Source organism: Chlorocebus sabaeus, chromosome 2 (assembly GCF_047675955.1).
Source record: "Chlorocebus sabaeus isolate Y175 chromosome 2, mChlSab1.0.hap1, whole genome shotgun sequence".
Classification (NCBI taxonomy): Eukaryota; Metazoa; Chordata; class Mammalia; order Primates; family Cercopithecidae; genus Chlorocebus; species Chlorocebus sabaeus.
In genome coordinates this window covers 26,027,413-26,054,755 of record NC_132905.1, presented here as the reverse complement: position 1 = coordinate 26,054,755, position 27,343 = coordinate 26,027,413, and the positions used below count along the sequence as shown (strand labels likewise).

General features: G+C 42.0%; 1 protein-coding gene across 1 annotated transcript in view; it reads left to right on the top strand.

Moving 5' to 3' along the window:
* Positions 1 to 27,099, top strand: part of RPRD1B (regulation of nuclear pre-mRNA domain containing 1B) — a 57,768-nt gene extending 30,669 nt beyond the window's left edge. The window contains exons 6-7 of the mRNA XM_008017842.3: positions 1,523 to 1,698; positions 24,469 to 27,099. Coding sequence (XP_008016033.1) covers positions 1,523 to 1,698; positions 24,469 to 24,618 — 326 coding nt within the window. The 3' untranslated portion in view covers positions 24,619 to 27,099. The remainder of the gene's footprint in view (positions 1 to 1,522; positions 1,699 to 24,468) is intronic.
* Positions 27,100 to 27,343: the final 244 nt, after the last annotated feature.

Here is a 27,343-nt window from a genome sequence, read left to right as displayed (position 1 = left end):
GGTATACGTATTTAAAATTCTAATCTCACCACCACCCACACATAATTAATTATGTCAATTCTTTGTAAATGCAGATCCTCCTTTGTTCATCACTTCTTCCCAGTAATACCCTTTCTTAATGTTTTTCCATCCCCAAACATGAGTTACAACCCATTAATTGGATATGAAATCAGTCTGGTAGCTAATGACCAACAGTTTTTAAAAAATGGAATAAAGCCATCCTGGCTAACAGAGAAACCTCGTCTCTACTAAAAATACAAAAAAATTAGATGGGCGTGGTGGCAGGCGCCTATAGTCCCAGCTACTCGGGAGGTGTAGGCAGGAGAATGGCTTGAACCTGGGAGGTGCAGCTTGCAGTGAGCCGAGATCATGCCACTGCACTCCAACCTGGGCAACAGAGCAAGACGCCGTCTCAAAAAAAAAAAAAAAAGGAAAAGGAATAAAATAGAAGATAGAGCACACATAGTAAGAATGGGTATATGGGTATTTTATGAAACACTACTTTCATTTTTCTTTGTGTTTACATAAGTGTATTTCTGCTGTGAGTCATGTTCAGAAACATTTACAAACCTCCTCCTCATCAGACTTTACATTTTGTTGCATGCAGGAAGAAATTCATCCCCAGGTCCAGGGCTTATATAGTTTAAGAGATAGAGTTCTATAGATCATTTTAGAGATCTGGCTTCAAGTCCCAGCATCTTAGCTGACTGCATATTGAAACCTGTCATGTAGGGGTTTTTTTGGCGGGGAGGAGGTCTTAGTTCCCACACCCAAGAAATAAGGTGCACGCTATTTTTTATTCCAGTGGAAAGTGAAAAGACTACTTAATGAAATACGGTTGTCCCTCCATATCCATGGGGGTTTGGTTCCAAGACCTTCTGAGAATACCAAAATCCAAGGTTGCTCACGGCCCTTAAATAAAATGGTGTCGGATTTGTCTATAACCAACGAACATCTTCCCATATACTTTAAATACTCTCTAGATTACTTATCATAGCTAATGCAATGTAGATGCTGTGTTAATAGTTGTTATTCTGTATTTTTAAAATTGTGGGGTTTTAATCGTTATTTTTATTGGTTTGTGGGATTCTTTGGTCTGAGTATTTTCCATTTATGGTTGGTTAATCCACAGATACAGAACCCACAGATATAGGGGGCCAACTGTAATATAAATGAAAGCACTTGAAATTCTCAGAGGCAAGGAATGATTTTTTCACGGATGATCTTCAATATCTCTTTCTGCTTGTTTTGTCTGGAGAGCTTTTGCAGGAACAGGCATTTAGAAAGCCTTTGCCAGATTCCTCACCTGTACCACTTCCTTACCTCGGGTAATTGAGTAGTGTCCTGTCTTGTTGACCTTTGGATTTCTTGATCAATCAACTCATTGTTTGTCCACAGGTTCTGGCTTATTCTTAGACTCTGTATATTGGGAGAGAAACCGTTAACCTCCCCCAGAAATGTTTGTAATCATACCTATGTGATTTGTATATTTTCTCTATTTTTTGATCTCATTTGTACTTAGACAAAGAGGCAGCTGAACGTCTTTCAAAAACAGTAGATGAAGCATGTCTGTTACTAGCAGAATATAACGGGCGCCTGGCGGCAGAGCTGGAGGACCGTCGCCAGCTGGCTCGGATGTTGGTGGAGTATACCCAGAATCAGAAAGATGTTTTGTCCGAGAAGGAGAAAAAGCTAGAGGTGAGTCCATTAAAAGGCAGTCCCAGACTGCCCACGTTTCCCTTCCTGTAGCCCACATTAGGAGGTTTTTATTATGCTTTAATTAACAACATTTTTATCATTTAAAAATTCATGATGTGAATTCTGAATATCCATCAGATACTGTAGTTATTTGAGCACAGTTAAAAATTGAAGTCATGTTCTTATATGTCCAGGACAGAACAAACTGGATTGTAGGAAACAAATAGTGAACTCTTAATCACAGCCTTAGGATCTTAATACTGCTTTCGTTTGAACTCATGTTTAAAAAAATTATAAATTGAGGTACAAAAACAATAGCGAATCAGTGAAAACCAAAGAGTATGTTTGGTGGTAGTTGGGAAGTGCTGAAAAACGTTTCTTTTAAGTCATTTGGAAGGTTTTTTTTGTTTTTGTTTTGTTTTTTGTGTGTGTGTGGTTTTTTTTTTTTTTTGAGATGGAGTCTCGCTGTCGCCCAGGCTGGAGTGCAGTGGTACCATCTTGGCTCACTGCCTCCACCTCCCGGGTTCACGCCATTCTCCTGCCTCAGCCTCCTGAGTAGCTGGGACTACAGGCATCCACCACCACGCCCGGCTAATTTTTTGTATTTTTAGTAGAGACGGGATTTCACCATGTTAGCCAGGATGGTCTCAATCTCCTGACCTCGTGATCCGCCCGTCTCAGTCCAGAATGCTGGGATTACAGGTGTGAGCCACCGCGCCCGGCCATTTGGAGGTTTATTTCTGACTTGTATCCATGCTGTGGCTGAGAAGTTGTCTGCCTCCAAGATCTGTCTGTAGTCAGCTCTTAAATTTCACAGTAGTATTTATATAGCACAGTTCTCAAACTGTAGAGGAAGAACTCATTTCTACCCTGGGTTGAGGACATTAGTCTGAGTGACGTTGGGGAGGGAGTTCAGAAACATTTCCTCACCGTACACTTGTTTGGCTTTGTAGTTAAGTACATGGTGGTTTACCCTCAGTGCTTGGTCCCATGGGATAACAGAGCCAGCAGTGTGAATGTTTGGGAACTTTTGCTGCCCCGGGCTGCTGCACTTCCTTTTCAGGAATGTCTGCTCTTCTTTTTTCAAGAGATATGGAAAAGAGTTGTAGCCAGTGGTTTTGTGAAGGAGGACACTTCTGAGTTAGAGAACCGGTCATGTTGTATTTCAAGAAATACTTCTTAAATCCCTCTCAGAGTAGACAAGGGACAGGGAGAGCCATGTCACCTCTGTGCTCAGGAAACATGCTCTGGCACAGAAGGAGGGAACATTGAGCTAGCTCTGAGGCTGAGATCAGTGTATTTGCCTTTCAGCACGGTCATCTGACTTGAGGGGAAATGAGTGGCAGGCACTTTTTACCGTATCCTTACCTGCAGTGATTCTGGGAACCGTGTTGCATAGTGGTAGCAGGAAGTTCACATTCGTAACCTGCTTGAATGTGGAAGATGCGAAAGGGCTGTCAACATCCTATAGCTTAGATTTAGACGTCGGCACTGACCAGAGATCCTAAAGGGAGTTTCACAGGCAGTACCAGACGGTCATTTATCTGAAATGCTCATCTTTCACTGAGGAAGCATTTTCAGCACTGTGCCCCGGGACTAATAAGAGAGTGTAATTAATGATTCTGGTTGTAAGTCACCATGCCATCTGTTGAACTGCCCCTTGGCGACACATTAAGGGCTTTCTCTGATCTGTCAGACATTGATTATCATGAGCAGCTGTTGTTGGGTGGAACGTGGCAAGCAACCATAGAGGGCAGAGTCTTTGAGGAGATCGGGTTGGTAGAGCTGGTTAACTCTTTGTTCTGTTTTCCCTCCCCACAGTTGCACTTTCCTCTGTGTATTGTTGGGGAATCATTCTGGTTTTTGTAGAACTAGTGGTTTGCTGGACACCACGAGAGGGCATTAAGGTGGAGAAACAGATTAGAGCTTTGGATGCGTCCTGTAACTTTCTAGTCTGCGTTGCTCTGCCTGGTTCATTCCGTGGAATGGTTTTGGCATTCCATTGCCGAAGAAGCGGAACAGGAAGGCCCCACCACTGGAACCAAAGTACAGAGTCTGAACTGAAGGTTCTTGTCTCAAACCATGTCTCCCAGGCACATGAGCAGAACCATTTATTGTAAAAATAGAGCCGATTTGCTGCATTAAAGAAAGCAAATGACTAGATACAATGTAAGGTTTTTTTCTGAGATGGAGTCTTGCTCTGTCACTCAGGTTGGAGTGCAGTGACGTGATCTCAGCCCACTGCAACCTCCACCTCCCAGTCTCAACCAATCCCCCGTCTCAGCCTCCTGGGTAGCTGGGATTGTAGGCATGTACTACTACGCCTGGCTAATTTTTTTTTTTTATTTTTAGCAGAGACAGGGATTCACCATATTGGCCAGGCTGGTCTCGAACTCCTGACGTCAAGTGATCAGCCCACCTCACAATATAAGATTTGAGAGATGGTTTTAGTTCTTTTCTTTATCCACGTTTGCAAAAAATGTAAGCAGTCTGCTCTCCTGAACCTAAGATTTTTCTCACATTCTGTAATAGACTGGTCCTGTCCCATCACATCCCTATGGTGGTGGCCCAACTTGATAAATGTATGCCACTTGAAAGATGCATGAATACTGTGAATTCCTTCAAATTGTCCAAAAGTCTGTCTTGTGATAGGGCAGTACATAAAGTATACCCACTTTTTTAGCATTCATTTTTGTAACACAGCCAGTCCATTTTAAAACTGCCAAATCAGAATGCTAATTAAATATTTTATTTTTTAATCCTTTCATTGCCTTCAGTGTATACATACATGGAATTCTCAGAACTCTTTGGAGAAGTGGTTATTTGCTTGGGAGTCTGTTTTCTTCCCAAAGCTCTAATATACTTAGGTTTCTTTGTGCTTTCCTTTTTAACTTTGTATCTTACTTTATGTAATAAGCATCTTTTTCTCTTTCACTTGGGAATTTTACATCAGTGGTTCCTACATGTCAGGATAGGGCGTGTGATGATTCAGAGCCTAGGATGTAAAAGAGGGAATTACGACTCAAAGTAGGAGGTTGTGTTTCTTCCCTCCAGGAAATCATATTCTGGCATAAACAGCACAGGTGAACATAAAACCAAACCACTTGATTGTACATAATGTAGATTAAGGAGGCAGTTGGTGGTTCTGTTTGTGGTTTAAGTAAGTTCAAACTTCCCGTCAAGCAATAAAACCTTTTTGTAAAAGGAACTAGCAGTTGAAGAAGAGAAGCGTGTTTATAAATGGGGAGCAGTTAGACTGGACCAGACAGTATCTGAAGAAGGACAAAGGCAGATGTGGGAAGGAGGTGCTGGAGACCACCAGGGGGAGATTAAGGTCTGTGCTCTTTAGGAAGCTACGTATTCATTCAGGGAGTCAGCAAAGTCTGTGCCAACCAGTTTTACAAAGATGGGCAAGATGCACTTCTCCCCTCAAGGGGCTTATGCTCAAGTCAGGGGGAAACAGCAGCAAACAAGGGGTTAAGGTAAAATTCAAGAAAGGTTATCAGTAAGGAGAATATTCTCACTTGTGTCTACACTGAAATAGACCAAGAAAAAAATGAAGATGCTAATAATAATTTGATCAGATGCTTATTAAAAATGTGAGACTTACCAAATCATGGACAGTTTGTGAAACTATAATGCCTTCAGCAGGTCTCCCGAAGTTTGCTAGACTGTGTGCTCTTTGAGTGCTCTCGCAGTGCCAGGAACATATTTGTTCTTCAATAAATATTTGTTCTTTGACTGAAATCCATCACTTGATGTAACCTTTTTCTATAGAGAAAAGGGGTTTTTCTTAGTTTGCATTAAAAGTGACTTAACAAATCTGATTTAATGATTGGTTGTAAAGAATATGCTAGGTCGGAAAGGTAACCATTTTTAGAAATTTCTGTGTGTTTTCTCCTTTGTGCTACTTTTCTTTTTTCCTTTAAGTAGAATTATGCTTTGTTTTGAGATAATCATCTTTTTTTGTTTGTTTGTTTTTGACTTTTGCTTCTGGGTGTCATGATTGACTTTGGCCTGTGATGTTGGCCCTTAAACACCAGGCAAGGGTAGAAGGAATGCTGCTGAAAATCTGTTGCTAATGTTTTTGTCATGAGCATAAGAAAATCTGGAAATGGTAAAGAAGGCATGTGGAAGGAAGCACAAATAAATAGCAGCCCAAAGAGGAGGTTAGAGAATGTGGAGGGTATAGAAGAAAGCCCATTCAAAAAGGCTGAGGCCAAAGGTACCAGAAAAGCCTTCCAACTTCACTTCCAGAGCAAAGAGAACTTTGTTTGTGGTTCACAGAGGTGACTGCATTACTCCCAGATGTCTGCTCAAAGCTCATAAGACATAGTCTGAGTGGGTTGGATAGGGTTCCTGTCTTGTCAGTGTGAATAAAGCATAATACGGACATGTTCCATTAGCATGATCAATGCGTGGGGAAGAGTGTCTGTGTGTGTGAGAAAGAAACCTATTTGTACAAGTATTAAGGAAAGAAAAAAATGTCAGGAATCTGCAATTTTACCTTCTTAACTGTGATTTTTGTTTGTTTGTTTGGTTTTTGTTTTTTGTTTTTTGAGACGGACTCTTGCTCTGTTGCCCAGGGCTAGAGTGCAGTAGAGCAATCGCAGCACACTGCCTCCCAGGTTCAGGCGATTCTTGTGCCTCAGCCTCCCTAGTAGCTGGGACTACAGGTGCACGCCACCACACCCAGCTAGTTTTTGTATTTTTAGTAGAGATGGGATTTTGCTATGTTGGCCAGGCTGGTCTCAAACTCCTGGTCTCAGGCGACACCTGCCTTGGCCTTCCAAAGTGTTGGAATTATAGGCATGTGCCTCCTTGCCTGGCCTTAACTGCGATTTTTATTCAGATTGTGGTGTCTGTCAGTGATCTGGAACTGAAAGGAGATAGTCCTGTGTTGACACACGTGCCACATGGTGCACACACAAAGATGATATGTCACACAGGGAAGAGCTCTTGAGAAATTTGTTACAAGCTGCAGATTTTAGTTAAGATGAAATTCATATAACATAAATTAACCATACACTTCAAAGTGCACAGATTTTTGTTGGCATTTAGTACATTCACAGTATTGTATCAAGTTCCACAACATAATTGTGTCTGGCTTCATTCACTTAGCATGATGTTTTCAAGATTCATCCCATGTTGTAGCATGTATCAGTACTTCATCTCTTTTATGGTAGAACACTAATCTATTGTATGGAGGTGACACAGTTTATAACCTGTCTATGGACATTTGAGTTGTTTCCACCTTTTGGCGCTTATGAATAGTGTTGCTATAAACAGTCACGTGGAGGTTTTTTTGTGGCCATATCTTTTTGTTTCTCTTGGGTATGTATAGATCTAGGAGTGGAATTGCTGGGTCATGTGGTAATTCTATGTTTAACATTTTGAGGAACCATCAGACTGTTTTCCACAGCAGCTACACCATTTTACATCCCCACCAGCAATGTGCATGGGTTCCAGTTTCTCCGCATCCTCATGAACATTTGTTGTTGTCTGTCTTTTTATTCTAGATGACCTAAATGTACAGGTTTATCTCATTGTGGTTTTGATTTGCATTTTGCTAATTACTAACAATGCTGATCATCTTTCAGTATGCTTGTCAGCTGTTGATGTATTTTTGGAGAAATGTGTATTCAATTCCTTTGCCCATTTTCAAATTAGGTTGTTTGCTTTGTTTGAGTTGTAAGAGTTCTTTATTCTGGATAATATACCTTGATCACATATATGACTTGCATATATTTTCTCCTATAAGTTGTCTTTTCACTTTCTAGATAATACCCTTTGATGTGCAAAAGTTTTTTATTTTTATGAGTTCCAATTCATCTATTTTCATTGTTGTTGTTGCTCATGCTTTTAATGTCACATCTAATAATCTGTTGCCAATCCCAGGTCATGATAATTTTTTTCTGTATTTTCTTCTAGGAGTTTTATAATTTTATCTCTTAAATTTAGGTTCTTAATCTGTTTAGAGTTAGTTTTTGTATGTGGTGTGATGTAGGGGGGGACCAACTTCATTCTTTTGCCTATAGATATCCGTTTGTCCCAGCACCATTTGTTGAAAAGACTACTCTTTCCTCCATTTGAATGCCTGGTACCCTTGTCAAAAATCAATTGGCCATAGATGTATTGATTTATTTCTGGATTCTCAATTCTATTCCATTAATGTATATGTCTTTCCTATGCTGATCCCACACTATCTCCATCACTGTAGTTTTGTAGTAAGTTTTAAAATCAGGAAGTACGAGTTCTCAGAGTCCTTTTTCAGTATTGTTTTGGCTATTTAGGATCGCTTGCAATTCCCTGTGAATTTAACAATCACCTTTTCCATTTCTGCAAAAAAGGTAATTGAAGTTTTACTAGGGAATGCATTGAGTCTGCAGGTCACTTTGGGCAGTATTGCCATTTTAGCAGTGCTCAACTCATGAGCAGGGGATGTCTTCACATTTATTTAAGTCTTTAATTTCTGCTGCAGAATTTTAAAACACTCTTGGAGAGTGTCATTTACTGATGCATTGGATATTTTAAAGGCCCTGTCTAGGTATCAGGACCACAGATGGGGGGCAGTGATATCACCTTTCAATAGTGTTAACCCCTACCTCTAGAAGATATGAGTATTTCTTGTATGGACTCAACAAAGTCACCAGGGCACAGTCACAACAGCAGCTTTACAAAGTAAAGTGACACATAGAGACCTGGATATCTAGGTAAAGTGATTAGCAGGATTATTGAGCTGGACAGAACCTTAGAGATCGTATAATCAGACTTCTGAATTGGTGAAGAAACAGAGAGAGAGAGAGTTAGCTGCAGACCAGGATAGAGTCCAAGGCAGACATCTGGTAACTTCATCAGATTTGTACTTTTGTTTTTGATTTCAGAATTTTGATTCTGCAGCATCAACAGCAGGAAGACATCTTACACAGAATAGTAGCCAAAGTTTAATCATTTAAACAATTTCCAAGATTCTTGTTGTAGAGAAATGACATTTTATATGGGGTCATAAAATGGTTGCATGAAAGCATTCTAAGTGTGAAGGAACCTACTCTGCCACCGAGGTTCTAAGTACCTCCCTTGCTGTACCCATGCTCATGCTCTTGTTCTGATAGGAGGGGAGAAATTGGCTCATGAACTTAAAACTGCTGGTGTTTCTCCTCACTTGGCACCTCCCCCTTGGCTGTAATGACTACTCGGGAGTAGAGCCTCTAACTTCAGGCAACACAGCTGGGAAGGGGGAAATGGTTCAGACTCTAACATTGCCTTATGACTCTTCATATTTCTGTTTGATTGTGGTTATAACAACTTGAGAAATTCTTTGGCTACAGTTGAGGGAGCGCTAAACCAAAACGATGGCAGATTGTTGTTTTTGGCAGCACCTCCCTGCAGGGTGCAGATGGTTAGAAGCTTTTGTTTCAATATTAGGCCAGGCAGTAGGGGGAGATAGAGAGCTCCTTTTTTGTGAACTTTGGAGTAAATTCGTCTACCCTGTGATGATCAAAGCCAGTAACTCAGTGTCCTATTACGGTAAGGACAGATGGGAGCAGGTGATCTAATCGTCATTTTAGGTAAGAGCCCTTGGGTTTATATGAGCAATTCAGGGTCACAGAGGAAGCCAGTGAGGACCAGGATCTTCTGACTCCTAACTACAGTGATCATCCACTGTGTTCCCCTGGGATCTGAGAGGCCCTGCCTAGTGCTGGCCCCCTCCTCTCAGTCCTCTAAACTCACTGCCCTTCCATAGTATTCAACTCTGTCCTCTGTAGGCTAGCAGCTCTGTCAGCACCCAGGTTGTTAGAATAGTTGTTGAAACAGGTCAGTCTGCTGCCAAGTGATTATGGGGCCTTGCACTCAGTCCCTTCCCACGAAGCGGGCCGTAGTGTGCTCACTGCTCTCCCTTGCCTTTTCATCCCCTACTTTGATATGGGAGCCTTTTTTTTTTAGTTGATGCGTGGGCTTCTGTGAGCGATTTGGAGTTTCCTGGATTTCTTTTATTCATTTTAGTCTGCTGACCCTATTGCTCAGGCCCAATTTATAGCTGGAGCTTTTATCTCAGGTGTGTGTGTGTTTCTTTATTATGGTGTGAAACCTATGATTTTTTCACCCCAGGAAAGTAATGCTGCATTATAATGTACTTCTTATACTTAGTGACCTAAGAACATGATTTGCTAACATTTGAGACTTTGAGACTTTACATTGAAAAAGTGACACGGTTTTAAAGCTTTCCCAGCAAGAATTCATGCTTTTAGCCATAGTACCATTTTCATATTTGTAGCCCAACTTTTGTAGGCAGTGTAACTCCTGCTTGATGGAACTGAGTTTCAGCTGGTGTATGTGGCACTCATTTTTCATATTTATGAAATGCATATACATATGAAGTTAAAACAGCACCTGGGCCTCTTATTACTCCTGCCTGCCAGAACATTCACTCACATTCAACTAGTACTCAGGGTTTTGTTTTGTTTTTTTTAATAAAAATAATACATCAGAGGAAATTTAGCAAATAAGTATAAAGAATAAAATTAGTCTCATTACCCAGAGATAACTATTTTTAATTTTTGCATATTTCCTTTTCCTCTTAGTTTAAAATTAAACTGAATGATAACGTGCAGATAGTTTTCTGTCATGCTTTTTTCTTAACATGATTATTTTCCCTTGTAAATAAAAACTTTATAAACATTGTAAATGATTGCTTGAATACCTGTGGTTGGATAATTAATGATTATTTGTATTAGCACTTGTATGTGTCTGTCTCTGTCTCTTAGCTTTAGGCTAACTTTCAGTATTTGGATTATTTTCTTCCTGTAGATTTCTAGAAGTGGTTCTATGTATATGTGCAGATGTCTGCTTGTCTTTTAAGTACACTGAAGGTCATATACATTTCACAGTCTCTGCCACCAGAATGCGTTCCTGCTGTAGGAGTTCCTGTCTTTTCCAAAGCAACTTAACCAATCTAGGACTTCATTGAGCTTATTTTGTATAAACCTCTATACAAGTAAAGGAATAGTCTTTTGTTTTATGAAGGAGTAAACATGGAATAGTTTAATTAGACTAATGGAGCCCTCTTCTGGCTTTTAAATGATCTTGTTTACATTTGAGACAGCTGTGTGAAAATAGCACAGACTTCTATAACATTGACTTAAGTGAGCATAATTTTGAGAGCAAGGTTCAGATTGCAGAAATTTGAGCTGCCTGTTTGACCTAGTGGACGCATGTTACTTTGAGCAAGATTCTATTTTAGTCTTTATAAGTGTTCCTACTACTGTTAAGGTGGGCTTTCTACTGCCACTTAAAATTGGGATTTTGAAGAAAGTTAAAATTGGATTGTGGCATACTTTACAATCTTGAAAGTGAATCTCTGACTTTTTCTGTCTCTAAAATGTTAGACTTGAAATAGATCAGAAAGAGTCATTTTCTGAGATCAGGCAAAGTATTCTGGTTATAATCAGGAGTCAAGTGAAACCTTTGCAGATGAAAGCCATAAGCCCTAAAGATATGGCATGCTTTATGTGAAGAGGGTGGTACTAGCCAGCTGTCATGATGGCTGTGCAAGCCTCCTTATTTGTTTTTTTCCTTATTCAGGTCCTTTATCTTTAAACATCTGTAGGAAGAGGTATGGTCAGCTCTCTCTGCTTAATTCAACCAGTAGCTACTTTGAGAATTTCAAGCACAATAACTTAGCAAACTTCAACCCAACAAAAATTAACCAGCAGCCTTTCTGAGAATTCTTGGGGTTGGAACAGTAGTTATGAATGGATACATCCCCCTTTTACTCATGATGTTCTTTTTCCAGTCCTTTTGCTCACAGTGTGTCTGTTCTGCGGGGCATAGACTCAGTAGGAATTGTTCCCTTTAAGATACCATTACCCCGATTATGGTATAGTGATGATGATCTGCTATGCATATTCCAGGTTCTTTCTGGCTTTTTCTGTTGAAGCCAGTTGTACTCCCAGCCTTTTTTCTTTGATGTGGCTTTTCATTGATAAAGTAACAATTTACCTTCCTGGGACAACAGATTCCAACACCTTAACTAATCTGAAGTTGTTAGCTTCTGCCTTCCCTTGTCACATGGGACCTTTAGGGCCAATTTATTTTCCTGTCCGCGTGAGAAGTCTCCAGTAAACAAGCCGAAGGTCCTCAGCGTGTAGCATGCTTTGTCTCTCCAGTGTTTAAAAGAAATCATCACATTGACATGAGCATACCCTCTGCACCACCCTCCCTTTATAACTGCCACCATATCCACTTCCCTTGCTGCCTCTGCTTCTCAGCCTGTTGAAGCTTGGCCTGCATGTCTACATTCCACCCAAGTGGCTGTCTTCAGAATTTCCCTCTTCCCCCCCACCCCTGCCCCCAGTGGTCTAATCTCAAAACCCAAAAGGTACTTCTTGGTCTCTGCCTCTTGGCTCCCTTTCTCTTTTTGGCCCTCTCTGCAGTATTTAATACTACTGTATTACAATGTGTTTGCCTTTTCTGGTTTCTGTGTACCACCCTCTGCTGGTTCTGCTTTTTCATCTTTCAATAAGCTTTTCTCCATGCCTGTATTGTAAATGTTGCCATTCCTTTAGCCTTTTCTCATTCTGGACCTTTTTTTTTCTTTTTTTGGGGATGGAGTCTTGCTCTGTCGCCCAGGCTGGAGTGTAGTGGCGCAATCTCGGCTCACTGCAGCCTCTACCTCCTGAGTTCAACCAGTTCTTCTGCCTCAGCCTCCTGAGTAGCTGGGATTATGGGTGCACGCTACCACGCCTGGCTAATTTTTGTATTTTTAGTAGAGACGGGGTTTCACCATGTTGACCAGGCTAGTCTTGAACTCCTGAGTGAGGAAATACTGTTTGATATGAGATACAAATGGTGAATGGGAATTAACTAGGTAAAGATAACTGATGGAAAGTAAACAAGGGGAAGTGTGTCCTGGGCAGAGAGTGGCAACAGCATATGTAAAGCCTGAGATCAAAGGCCAAGTGCAGACAAAATGCCATGGGACACAACAAGAGATGTGGCTGAGGAGGTCAGCAGGGGCCAAGTCATGGGGCCCAGGAAGGTGCCAGGTCACCAGCTGGGCCCATAGTCTTTTTTTTGTTTTTTTGAGACAGCCTGCACTCTGTCGCCCAGGCTGAAGTGCAGTGGCACGATCAAGGCTCATTGCAGCCTTGGCCTCCTGGGCTCAAGTGATCCTCCTACCTCAGCCTCCCCAGTAGCTGGGCATGAACCACCATGCCCAGCTAATTTTTAAATTTTTGATAGAGACGGGGTTTTGCCATGTCGCTCAGGATGGTCTCAAACTCCCGAACTCAAGCAATCTGCCCGCCTCAGCCTCCCAAAGTGCTGAGATTACAGGCATGAGCCACTGCACCTGGCCACTGGGCCCATATTCCAAGAACTAGGAATAATGAGAAGCTATTTAAATGTTTAAACAGGGGAATGACATGCTCAGAGCTGCATTTTGAACACATCACAGGGCTGCCTTGTGAAGAATGGGTTCTAGGGCATAAGAGCAGATGTAGATGATCAGTAATGAGGCTACTGCAAGAATCCAGGGGAGACGTGATGGCAGAGTGGACTAAAAGGTGATGGAAGTGGAGACAAAGACGCAGAGAAGGGAGGCAGATTCACGAAAAATTGAGAGGGAGCAAAAACCACGCTGGTGTGGCGCCTGCTCAGCTATGGAAGATGGTGGTGGGAGGTCAACCTGGCAGAGGCATAGGAGAGGAACTGAAGGAGAGGCTGCAACAGGGAGGCCAAAGCAACAGATCTGAGCACTGAAAAAAATCAGGATAAACACTAGATGAGGCCTAGTGTCTGATTTTGATGGATGGCGCTGCCACTCTCCAAGCCAAGGAAAGAGAAGGAAAGGAGAGGTGACCAAGTTTAAAAATTCTGTGATTTTTTTTTTCCAGTATTCCAGGTAGACTTTTAAGGAAAAAGAGGTGCCCTTGGTCAAAGACCCTTTCCTTTTCTCAAGGCAGCTTCTAGTAAATATGCTAAATTTTAAGGATATAGTCAACTGGTTTCTGGGAGAAAGGATCTTGCATCCCATTAATTCTTTTTCTTCAACTCTGCATGTCTTTTCCTGACATATTATAAATCAGGAAGATTAAGTATTGCTCATAAAATAATAGAATATGGGAGGGGTGAGAATTTCAAGCACAGTAACTTTGCAAACTTCAACCCAACAAAAATTTACCAGCAGCCTTTCTGAGAATTCTTGGGGTTGGGACAGTAATTATGAATGGACACATCCCACTTTTACTCACGATATTCTTTTCCCAGTCCTTCCCTTTTGCTCACAATGTGTCTGTTCTGCGGGGCATAGACTCAGTAGGAATTGTTCCCTTTAAGATACCATTACCCCAATTATGGTATAGTGGTGATGATCTGCTTTCTCCATCAGATCTGTTGATTTAAATGGAACCGTTTAGCAAGTGCCTGTTCTCACCCAAGCTTCCCCCATGCCATAGGCATTGTTTCATTCCCATCTCATATATAGGAGCCCAGTGAGTTTGTCACATGTTATATCCTAGGCACATGGAAGTGTAGGATGTGAACTTGGATTTCTTTTTTTTTTTTCTTTCCAACTTTTATTTATTTTATTTATTCAAGGGGTACATGTTCAGGTTTGTTACATGGGTAAATTGTGTGTCACAGGTATTTGGTGTACAGATAATTTTGTCATCCAGGTAATTGGCGTTGTACCTAATAGGTAGTTTTTCAGTCCTCGCCCTCCTCCCATCCTCCACCGTCAAGTAGTCCCAGGTGTCTTATTTTTCCCTTCTTTGTGTTCATGTGTACTCAGTGTTTAGCTCCCAACTTGTAAGTGAGAACATGCGATATTTAGTTTGCTTCATCCATGTTGCTGCAGAGGACATGATCTCATTCTTTTTTATGGCTGCATAGTATTCCATGGTATATATGTACCACATTTTCTTTATCCAGTCTACTGTGGATGGGCATCTAGGTTGATTCCATGTCTTTGCTATTGTGAATAGTGCTGTGTTGGAACATAGGCATGCGTGTATCTTTATGGTAGAATAATTTATATTCCCTTGGTTATATACCCAGTACTGGGATTGCTGGGTTGAATGGTTGTTCTGTTTTAAGTTCTTTGAGAAATCTCCAGACTGCTTTCCACAGTAGCTGAACTAATTTACATTCTAACTAGTCCTTTATAAGTGTTCCTTTTTCCTCACAACCTCCCCAGCATCTGTTATTTCTTGACTTTTTAATGGCCATTCTGATTGGTATGAGATGGTATCTCATTGTGGTTTTGATTTGCATTTATCTAATTATTAGTGATATTGAGCTTTTTTAATATGCTTGTTGGCTGCATGTAGTCTTCTTTTGAAAAGTGTCAGTTCATGTCCTTTGCCTATTTTTAATGGAGTTTTTTGTTACTTGCTCATTGACTTGTTTAAGTTCCTCATAGATTGTGGATATTAGGCCTTTGATGGTGGCATAGTTTGCAAATATTTTCTCCCATTCTGTAAGTTGTCTTTTTGCTCTGTTGATAGTTTCTTTTGCTGTGCAGAAGCTCTTTAGTTTAATTAGATTCTACTTGTCAGGATTTTTTTGTTGCAATTACTTTGGGAGTCTTTGCCAGGGCCAATGTCCAGCATGGTATTTCCTAGGTTTTCTCCTAGGGTCTTTGTAGTTGGAGGTTTTACGTTAAGTCTTTAATCCACTTTGAGTTGGTTTTTATATATGGTAAAAGGAATGGGTCCAGTTTTAATCTTCTGCATATTCTGCATATGGATAGCCAGCTATCCCAGTACCATTTATTGAATAGGAAATACTTTCCCCATTGCTTGTTATCATCAGCTTTGTCAAAGATCAGATGCTTGTAGGTGTACAGCTTTATTTCTTTTTTTTTTTTTTTTTGAGACTTTAGTCTCGCTTTGTCCACCGGGCTAGAGTGCAGTGGAGTGATCTTGGCTTGCTGCAACCTCCGCCTCCCAGGTTTGAGCAGTTCTCCTGCCTCAGCCTCCTAGGTAGCTGGGATTACAGGCACACGTCACCACACCCGGCTTATTTTGTATTTTTAGTAGAGATGGGGTTTCTCCCATGTTGACCAGGCTGGTCTCGAACTCCTGACCTCAGGTGCTCTTCCTGCCTCAGCCTCCCAAAGTGCTGGGATTACAGGCATGAGCCACTGCGCCTGGCTGGTGTACAGCTTTATTTCTGAGTTCTCTACCTTGTTCCATTGGTCTTTGAATCTGTTTTTGTACCATTTCCATGCTGTTTTAGTTACTGTAACCTTACCGTATAATTTGAAGTTGGGTAATATGATGTCCTGGGCTTTGTTCTTTTTGCTTAGGATTGCTTTGGCTATTTGGGCTTTTTATTGGGTCAAGGTCAGTTTTGGAATATTGTTTTCTCTTTGTTTTGTTTTTACTTTTGTTAGTAGATGCTGTGCATGCAAGAATTTTTTTTTTTTCCTAATTCTGCGAAGAATGTCATTGGTAGTTTGATAGGAAGAGCATTGAATCTGTACATTGCTTTGGGTAGTATGGCCGTTTTAACAATATTGATTTTTCCTATCCATGAGCATAGAATGTTTTTCCATTTGTTTATGTTGTCTCTGACTTCTTTGAGCAGTGTTTTGTAATTTCTTGTTGTAGAGATTTTTCACCTCCCTGATTAGTTGTATTTTATTCTTTTTGTGGCTGTTGTGAATGAAATTGTGTTCTTGATTGGGCTGTCAGCTTGGACATTGTTGGTGTATAGAAATGCTACTGGTTTTTGTATATTGATTTTGTATCCTGAAGCTTTGCTGACGTTATTAGAACTAGGAGCCTTTGGGCAGATATTATGGGGTTTTCTAGCTATGGAATCATAATATAGCCTGCAATGAGAGAGAGTTTGACCTCCTCTCTTCCTATTTGGATGCTTTTTATTTCTTTCTCTTGCTTGATTGCTCTGGCTAGGACTTCCAGTACTAGTTGAACGGGAGTGGCAAGAGTGGGCCATCCTTGTCTTATCCTGGTTCTCAAGGGAAATGCTTCCAGCTTTTGCCTGTTGAGTATGGTGTTTGCTATGGGTTTATCATAGATGGCTCTTATTATTTTGAGGTATGATCGTTCAATGCCTGGTTTGTTGAGGGCTGTTAACGTGAAGGGATGTTGAATTGTATTGAAAGCCTTTTTTGCAGCTATTGAAATTTGAAATGATGATGCGGTTTTTGTTTTTAGTTCTGTTTATGTGATGGATCACATTTGTTGATTTGCATATGCAGAACCAACCTTGATTCAAGGAATAAAGCCTACTTGATCATGGTGGATTAGCTTTTTGATGTGCTGCTGGATTTGGTTTGCTAGTATTTCATTTATTTTTACATCTGTGTTCATCAGGGATATTGGCCTGAAGTTTTCTTTCTTCATTGTGTCTTTGCCAGGTTTTGGTATCAGAATGATGCTGGCTTCATAGAATGAGTTAGGGAGGACCCCTCCTTGATTTTTTTGGGAATACTTTCAGTAGTACGATTGGTACCAGCTCTTCTTTGATATCTGGTGGATTTTGGCTGTGAATCCATCTGGTTCAGGGCCTTTTTTGGTTGGTAGGTTTTTAAATTACTGATTCAATTCTGGAACTCGTTATAGGTCTGTCCAGGGTTTCAATTTTTTTCCTGGTTCAATCTCGGAGATTCTGTGTTTCTAGGAACTTATCCATGACTTCTAGGTTTTCTAGTTTGTGTGCATAGAGGTTGAACTTGTATTTTCTGACTTCTGCCACAGCCGTCTCCCTCCAGTAGAAAAGATGTGACATATTCCCAGTGATTTGGAGGTGCTAGGAAACATAACCTTCTTGTTTGTTTGCTAATGGAAAGGAATTGAGTTTTTTGTTGTTGTTGCTGCTTATAGAGAGAGCTGTATTCCAATGTAGTACAGTAACCTACAGACTGTCTTACCCTGGGCGGACCTGCCAGCACTTAAAATTACAATAAACATTGCTTAAAAGAATTTTATGTGATACCACCAAATACACAAGTACAAAAAAATTTTTTGTGTGTTTGTGTTTTTCCTTTCTCCCCTTTGTTTCTCAGCTGTCCTCCAGGAATGCTTGACTCTACCAGTATTTGGCTTAAAATGAGAAACTTTTGTCTATCCCTTTGATATTTGTCTGCACAAAAATAAATAACCTGGCTTTCCATTAAAATAGTCCTTAAAGAAGCTAGTTTGTGGAGTCTTTGTTACTTGTGTAAAGCATACATTTTTGATGGTTTACTTTTAAAAGAACTAAATGGTTTCTCTTATACTTTAGTATTTTGGTTTTGCTAGTTTTATGTAATGAGGGACCCCATTCCATAAATGTAAGGATTTGTGAAGGATCTAGGTCCATTTATTAATCCGTATCTTTTTGAAGCATTTTATGAGCATCTGTTAACTTGAAAATATTTAGCTTTATGATTATATTAAGGCTCAAAAATTGTCCAATCCTAAAATGTATTTTCCTTTTTTAGTTTTTTTGTTTTTTTTTTTTAATTAGTGTAGACACTGACTTTTCATTCTCCCCTTGGTGCTGCATGTCCCTGTGCGATCGGGGTTTTGTTGTGGCAGTAGAAGCTCCCTTATCACCTTTTGTGTAGAGGAGCCTCTGGGGAGAAAGCAGCACCCTGAAAATGCTTTCTGGTGCAATTTCAGGTTTAAGAAGCTTGCTCCCATTTGGCTTTTCCTGCGGATGGCTGGACTGCTCCAAGAACATTCCTCCAGTTATAGCCATTTTGTCGTTTTTCCTTTTGGGAAATACTTTGTGTGTACCTTTATTATGGGTTTTGATGGTGGAGCTGAGAGGCCCTAAGTTTTGGGATTGGAGCCACAGTTTCTTATCTTACTTGTATCTTCCCCAGCGTCTTACTCAGCAGCTCCCACTGTGCTGTGACACCCTAGAATGTATCATTTCGAAATGTCACAGCTGCCACTAGGTCATATGGGAACGTGGAGCTGGCTGGGGGAGAGGTGCAGGTCAGTAGTGGTTTTTTGTTCCCGCATTGGATCTTTGAAGAAGATGTAAAAGCGGCACTCTTATTTTCAATCCAAATATTCATATATTGTATTTTCCAGAAGCATAATGAGTGAATGAAATTGTGGTTTAAGAGGCTGTGCTTTTCAAGTGTAGGTCCTGTGGCCTTAGTAGCAAGGGGTAAGCCTCCTGGCAGGATGAGGGGGCTTGGCAGGTGTGTTAAATATTGGTGGGGTGTGGGTCAGCTTCCCGTTTGGACTTGGCTCTCTCAACCTCCATACTATGAAACAGTCCTTTGACTTAAATTCAGTGTGGCAGGTCACCTTTAAAACTGGGGCCTTCGTAAACTGCTTCAATAACCCTTTATGACTCTTAATTGGGGGTAGCCAAGCAGTGGGTAATTTTGATATACCATATGTCCTGTAGCACAACGGGGCAAGATGATGGAGATTTCCAGGAGTCTTCTACTGGAAATCTTGTCTTACCAAGTCAAGCCCCTGCCCATGGCGTTATTTCTTACATATTTTTTTCTTATGTAAGTACTTCTTAGCAAGAAAGAAAATAGGTTTAATAATGTTTACATTTTGATCATTGTTTCTTACATGTGTTGCCAGAGGAAACGCTTATAGTTTTGTTTTGAAAATGAAATTGCTGTGGAAAGGGCATTACAATGCCAGCCCCTATCATTTCTAGCCCTCTTATCCCCGAGCTCATCTGCAGTGTGTCAGGTCTGGCTTCTCTAACCAAAAAAGGCAAAGAATGTGTAAGCCCTGCTCCCTTCAGCAGATTGTCTGGGTGCTCCGTGATGGGTGGAGTTCATGGTGTCAGCTGGATCCACAGGAAGCAGGGAAATGTTATAGACACGTTTTCTCCTGCAAGTTTAGAGAGTCTGCGCAGCAAGATTCCAAAGCTTTGCCAGGAGCATAAATCCTAGGCTTTATCTCAGAACTACACATTGGGCCTTACCCTCTACATTGTAAACATTTCTCGACAGTCAAATAAACCCGGGCAGTTTCTCGAAGGTGCCTGCCACCTTCTCCACCTCCCCTTCTTGAGGATCCAGACACAGGTTTGCTGCAGCAAGTCAGATATGATTCTTCCCTATTCAGGGCCCCCCCAACACCCCACGGCTCTTCTGGGCTGGAGCAAGGTTGCCACAGTAGATACTTGCCGCTGAATGGAAGGCCCACCTCAGTCCCCCACGTCTCAGTATAAATAATGCATGCACTGGAGAGGAATAGCAACCAGACTGCCTGGGCTTGCCTTGTCTTCTCTTGCGTAAGATTGGTCGTGGAGGAAAGGCACCCTCTGAAGATGAGAGTACTGGAGAGAGCCTTGTGCACTGTGGTTGAGAAGAGTGTGCTGGTGGGGAGAGGAGACTGATGGGCAAGAACGCTACAGTAGGGTCATCCTGCAGCTGTAAATGGCACAGGACTGGAGCTCTTGAATTCCAGTTCTAGGCAGGGAGCGTGGGTGTTGGATGAAAGGCTTAGTCCTGTGTTACATACAAGAATAAAGTGTCTGAAACAAGAAGCATGTGACCACCTGGGCACATCATTTTTCTCCCTGAGTGGTACTTGGTGTACTAAAGAGATCATGCGATGCAGCACACTTAGACGAGGTAGAAGAATCTGAGTGGGTTTTGTCACGCTGGAGTTGGTTTTTGTGGGATGTGGAAAAGAGGCCCGGATTTCTTCTGAGAGCAGGAGTAGCTGAGGAGGCCTCTGGCAGCAGAGCTCGTGAACTGCACGTGTGTGAGAAGGCAAGCTGGGTAAATTGAGACACGAGATTCTTGGATTTTCCTGAGACCTTTCTCCTTCATCTCTCGAGACCCAAAGAGAATAACCTGAAAAGGCAGCTAGTGAGGATCTGCAAGACCCAACTGAGAGAGCTTAAGAACCGGAGAATTCAGAGGCAGGTGAAGGCTGGAGTTGTGTTTGGGGGAGTTTTGTTTGGAATCACTCCTTTGGCTCACTGCAGTCTCCGCCTCCTGGACTCAAGCAATCTTCCCACCTCGGCCTCCTGAGTAGCTGGAACTTATAAGCGTGTGCCACCACGCTTGGCTAATAATGTAGCATTTTTTGTAGAGATGGGATTTTGCCATGTTACCCAGACAGGTCTTGGACTCCTGGGCACAAGTGATCCACCTGCCTCAGCCTCCCAAAGTATTGGGATTACAGGCGTGAACCACCTTGTCTAGCCCGGAGTCACTGTTAATTTCTTTTGTTGGTCCATGGCAAGGTTTGCAGATGACTTTGTTTGGAAAGCCTGAGTCTGTTTGTAAAAGCAGGGGTGGGGAGTGGGAAATCACAGTGTTACTACTTGAGTCTGTTTAGTGCACTATAAAAATTACTATAGCCTTAGTGTAACCTAATGAGAGCTTGCCATGAATTCCAGCCTGCTTGCCTCTCTTCAGGAAATTAATCTGGGTCATTTGACTGTCCCAGTTAAACAGGTACATGTTTTAACAGTTTAAAAGGCAATTGCTACCTGTATTTGGTTATTCCGAGTATATACCCAGTTGTCCTTGCCGATACATTTAAACCTCTTAGCCTACAGATCTTTTCTTTGTACCAGCCTCAGTGTTTTGTGTTTTTTATTTTTTTGTGGAGACAGGGTCTCACTGTATTTCCCAGGCTGGTCTCGAACTCCTGGCCTCAAGCAGTCCTTCTGCCTCAGCCTCTAAAAGCACTGGGATTAAAGGCATGAGCCACCGTGCCCAGGCCAGCCTTGATGTTTATTAATCCTTTTCAGTGACAGTCTCACTGTCACTCTTGCTTTTCTCTAGTGATTCCTTCCTCCTACCCCTGCTCTTACAATAGGCGTCCCTACGAGAAGAGTCACCCAGTGGCATATAGAGCTCTGGGCAGGATCCGTCCACTTCCAGAGTGGCCCGAAGACTGGAACACATTTCTTTTTAGTTAAATGAGTTTCTTCGGTAATGTCTGGAATATAATATCAGCCTAAGCATGATATATAGGAATCCCCTGTACCCCACCCTATACCCCCTTCCAAACAGAAAAGCGTTTTTTGGGTTTTTTTTTTTTTTTTTTTTTTTTTTTTTTTTGACATGGAGTCTCGCTGTTGCCCAGGCTGGAGTGCAGTGGCGCAATCTCAGCTCACTGCAACCTCTGCCTCCCAGGTTCAAGCAATTTCTCCTGCCTCAGCCTCCTGAGTAGCTGGTATTAACAGGCACCCGCCACCCCACCCAGCTAACTTTTGTAGTTTTTAGTAGAGACGAAGTTTCGCCATATTGGCCAGGCTGGTCTTGAACTCCTGACCTCAAGGGATCTTGCCCGCCTCGGCCTCCCAAAGTGTTGGGATTACAGGCGTGAGCCACCGCGTCTGGCCACAACTGGGATTTTTAAGAAATTCCCTAGGAGAAAGTTAGTTGAACTTAAGGTGGTGTCTAATTAGATCAAAGTGCCTTCCATTTTAGCTTCAGTGAACTTGCCAGGTTGGTCTGATGATAACTCAAGAGTAAGGAGTCTTGGATTCTGATCCCAGCTCAGCTTCTAGAGACTCAGTGGTTTTCAAACTGTTCTTGAGGGACTCCTTCAACTGAAGGGCTCCCTAGTTGCCAAGAGTGATTGGCTCTGAGTCGAGGTGGCTTTGATTTGTCAGATTTGATCAGAGAATTCAGGTGGGGGCAGGAAGTCCCTGTTGTGTAGTTGTTTTGCCATTTTACCCTTTTTGTACCTTCAGTTCAGGAGAAGTTTATTAGATGAATCCATGTCCAGAAATAGAGAATTAGTCACCTTCATCCTATATATTAATTTCCCTTGAAGTATAAATAGCCAAAGAAGAAAAGTACTTGTGGGAGAAAGGATGTTCAGATCCTCAAATCTGAAAATAGTTTTCAACTTCAAGGGCGTGAAAGGTGACTGTTAACTGAAGTCTTAGTCTCAGGAGTTACTTCATGTGGCATGCTTATGCCTGATGTTATGTTTTAGATATGGCTCATTCATTCGGCACATGTGCTGGGTGCCTACTGTTTGCTGGACACTGCAGAGCCTGGTGGATGCTGGGGGAAGCAGATGGGTCTCGTCCTGGCCTCCAGGAGCTTACTAGTTAAATGTGGGAGTCATTGCTAATCATTTACGTAAGTCATTGTTTAATTTTAGTTGTAGTAAGTTTACAAAGGAAAGAAATGGGCTGCTAGGAGAGCTCACTCTCTACCGTTTTCTGTTCCTTTGTGGACTGGGTGAGGAGCTGTCATTGTGGATGGGAGACCGATTGCCTGCAGTAATGGGGAGAGGATATGCCTGGTTCTCTCCTCTCACTCCTTGCTTGGACTTTGGTCTTTACAACTTGAACTAAGTATTCTTCATTTGACCTTTTTCCTGCCTCATTATTCTTCCCAGACATTCTTTAGCTTCTACTTTCTGCCTCTTTGGTGTGCATCAGGGATCTGGTATCAAGGAATTTAGAAGTTGAAAAGAAGTGTTATGGTCCAGTTCCCTCACTTTCAGATATGAAAAAAGGGAACACATCCACGGCCACACAGCAGGTTAGAGGTAGAACCAGGACTAAGTCTAGGTCTCTGCCTCTCAGCCCAGTGCTGCTTGTTACATTCCTGCAGGAAGGGCTTTCTAAGTCAGCAAGGGCCCAGCCTCAGGGACCTATGTACCCTTGCAGAGACACCAAGAGGACAAAAAATAAGCCCAAGGGGGCCAACAGCCCCAGACTTCACATGGCCTAGGGTTGTTTTCTGTATATCTTGGCAGATGTATCAAGAGTACCTTTTTCTGGGAGCTGAGGAAAGAAAAAAAAATGCCCCATTCCTATCATTAGGGAATTCGTATTCTAGAGGAACATAGAAGTCTCACATGTGTGGAGAGAGCATAGAGCAGCTTGCTAGGGGCTCAGGTACACTCCCTGTGTGAGGAGGAGCTCTGGAGCAGGAGGAGATGGGGAGTCGTTTCCTGGATGCAGAGCAAGGATTTTCCTAGAGAGGTGGAGTCCAGATAATCCGAGGAGCAGAGGAGTGGAGGCCAGGCTTTCGTAGGGCTAGGAGAAGAGAGAGACCCCCTCCAGGCTCGCAGGGAGTCCTGAAAAAATGGTCCACACAAAGAGGGTTAGGAGGTTGTGAGAAACACCTTGGCAGGGGCTGATTTTGCAAGACCTTGAGCTCTGCTCTGAAGGACCAGATCACGGAGCTAATGGGTGCTGTACCTCACTTTCTCAAGGGAGTGGTTTCGTGAAAGCTGGGCTTTCGGGAGAGAAGTCTGATGGCATTTTAGGAGCCCTAGGGGTCAGGAGGCCTCACCAGGGATTTACTGCAGTGACTCAGTCATGGAATGAGGATGCCCTGGTCACAGGGAGTAGCAGTGGGGTATTCTGAGCTTCTATAGTGTTTGTTTGCAAAACATGATAAATTTAGGTTAATCTCCAACCTTTGACATAGAAAGTATAACTTCACTGTGTTTTTTCTAGCCGTGTCTAGGTGGAGTCCGCAAAGAAATTGTGAAGCTCAGGTGTCTGTATTTTATTGTATAAGGCATTTTGAAGCTTTTGAGAACGGACAAAAAGAGAATGCAAATACTAAGTGTCACTTCTTTTTACTTCCAAATCTCAACCCTAAGTTGAATACCGTTTAATTCACTGTTGCCAATATTGTACTCTACGTTCCTTTTTTGATAGAAAGTTTTGCCTTTTAAGCATTTGAAGCCCTAGCTTTGTGATATAGCTGAACAGGGTGGGCAGGCTGGTTGGGACAAGGAAGAACATGAGGATGAGAGTAACTGCCCCAGCTCCAGCAGCACCCAGGCCCTCGGCACGCACAGACTTAACGGTATTATCTTCTCTTTGTCTCCTTAGGAATACAAACAGAAGCTTGCCCGAGTAACCCAGGTCCGCAAGGAACTGAAATCCCATATTCAGAGCTTGCCAGACCTCTCACTGCTGCCCAACGTCACAGGGGGCTTAGCCCCCCTGCCCTCTGCTGGGGACCTGTTTTCAACTGACTAGGATGGGTGTCATGTCCCAGATTTCTGTTTGTACCAGCAGAAAGAAGAGGTCAAGTCATGGTTGGAAATAACCTTCTAGCCCTTGGTTCTATCCCTTCTTCCGCCCAGCCCCCCAGCCTCACGAAAGAACCTCAGACTCTGATTCTCCTCTTCAGCCTCTCATCTTGAGCACAGTTCAGAACAGTGGCGACTGGAATCTGGTTTATATTCATATTTGCAAAGACTACAGACTTTTTCTCCCACTTCATATTTTCATGTGCCCCTGTTGGTTTTCCATTCGTAACTCTCTCCTTATACCTAAGAAGTTATGAAGATCATGTGTACTTCTGGAAGCTTTCAAAAGAATCTTGTCCCTCATGACAGCATTTTGTCATGAAAGCAGCTTCTCCTTTCTGAGCTGGGCTTGTTCAGGTTCGGTGTGGGCTTCCACTAAGGCACTTGTCCTGGAGATGTTGGCTCTCCCAGCTACATCTGCCCCAAAAGGTTGGAGGCACAGCTGTCGTAGCATTGCCATAAAGAGTTTGCCAAATCTCTGATCCTCCCTTTCCATTACTTCTGCTAGTGATGCACAAAGATTAGGTGCATTTATTTTGTAAACAGATTGGAGAATCTAGCAATAAGATTCAAAGCTAATCTGGAGCATAAAGGCACAGTTCAGAGACAGAGTAACAGGGAACACAAGCATGAATTAAAAGTAATTTATTTGCTTCAAGTTCCTAGATACAACCTTCCCACACCGCACTGCTCCACTGTCGGAGCACGTTCTGAAAAACAGGATGCCTTGATCCCTGGTGGGTGCGAAGGCAGTTGTTAGGGGTGGCAGACATTGGTGGGCTCCAAAAGATGAAGGCCCCACACACAGGTGTGCTGCATTTGGGCTCTGTGCGGGTGTTACTTGGACCCTTTCTTCTGGGAGTAGGGTACACACTAACGTTTAATCCACTGTCTGGGTGCATGTCCACAGTATGGTGACTAAACTCGAGTATCACTGCAAATAGGACGCTGAGCAGGTCCGTCTGTCAGGTCACACCACTGCACAGGTCTTTGTCCCCACACGATGGGGAGTACTTGCATCAGATATTATTGAATAGCTCGGGCAGGGGAAGCGGGGAGTTGGGGATATTAATTGGGGGTTTTAATTCTATTATCATGTCAGCTGACATTATGACTATATAATGTAGTTAGAGACGATTTTTATCTTGCTTATAGTAAAGGTTCAGCCTGCCAATTGTAAATCATTCTAATTTTGGCAGGCTTATTTTTGACATTGGAAAGGGCAGAAAGCGATTTGCCCCAGTAGTGTAATAGGAGTTATAGACCAGAGGCTGAAACCCAAACTATATAAAAAGGAATTCCGTGGAGGGGGCTTTGTAATCTCCATTAATTTGTGTTGCTATCTCCAGGATCACCAAAAATTACATGTAATTTTACGTGTTAAACACATTGAAACATAATCTATGTTTATAAAGCGTAACAGGCTTCCCTTCCAGAAGCTCTCATGCTTGTCATGAAGTGAGAACAATGAAAAGTCGTAGCAGATATTCAGTTTAACTCTGTGTAGAACCTAGTAGTGTTTGAGCTGTTATTCCAATTTGAATTCAGACTGTGTGTTGTTTGCTTATTGACACTGCCGTTGTTCTGTCACTGTTAAATTAATGAGTCTATAAGGTTTTTCTTCCAGAGGCCATAGGTGACATCACTAAAATTGCAAGATCAATTGTAATCTTTGCTGCTGCTGCACTCCCCAACCTCTCCCCCGCCCCCTGTGGTGTGCTGCTTTCTAGATGAGCGTGTTTCGGAGCAGGCCCATCTTGGACACTCTGTGCTTTCACCAAGGAAGTGAGATCTGACCAGCCACAATCCAGCCGAAAGAGGATCATAGATATTTGCTCTGATTAGCTAGATGAAAATGTAACAGAATGGATTTAGCCCACTGCTCTGTTTTATCCAACTGAGTCTCTGACCAGCAATTGGTGCATAATTATTACAGCAAAAGTAAGAAATGAAACTAGCAATTATGTAAATGAATGTGTTGGCCTCTTAATAGCTGTTACTAGTGAACTTCCTGTGAGGAAGTTAGTTTTTTGTTTTGATGAAATGCTTTTGTTTTTTAAATCTTAATTCTGCTGTCCACATCCTCCCAAAGTGTGCTTACTTCATTTGTTTAATTTAAATGAACCTTCCTCCTTGTATGTATGAGGTGACTTGGTGGGTGGGGTGGGTGGTTTTTGTTTTTGTGTTTTTTCTTTCTTAGCGCATCTGTAGGCCTCAAAGGACCTTTCCTTTAGGTCATATTCCTCAGAAAGTCTTCAATCTTCCCTTGTTTTTGTTTGTTTGTTTTTCTTAAAGAATATTTTCAAAGCTTAAATTTGTATATTAATTTAGGACTATTTAGAAGTATAGGCTGTCATTGGCGGCAGCAGTATATTCTGAAATGTCTCATAGATATATATTTTTGAATAAAGATGGTGTTGTTGAACAACATTGTGTGATTTTTTTTTTTAACCTACCCTGTTACTGAAAACAGTGCCTTTCTTTGTAAGCGGTAGTTGATTAGTAATCACCAATAGAGAATGTGCTGTCTGCACAGAATATTGTCCCTTGGGAGTTTTTGTGTCTGTTAGTGGCACATAAATACTCAGCACTTACATAGTATTTTCTGGTTCTTTCCAGGGGCTTAATTAGCTTTAATTAGGCAATCCACACAGTACCCATGAGAGGTGCCG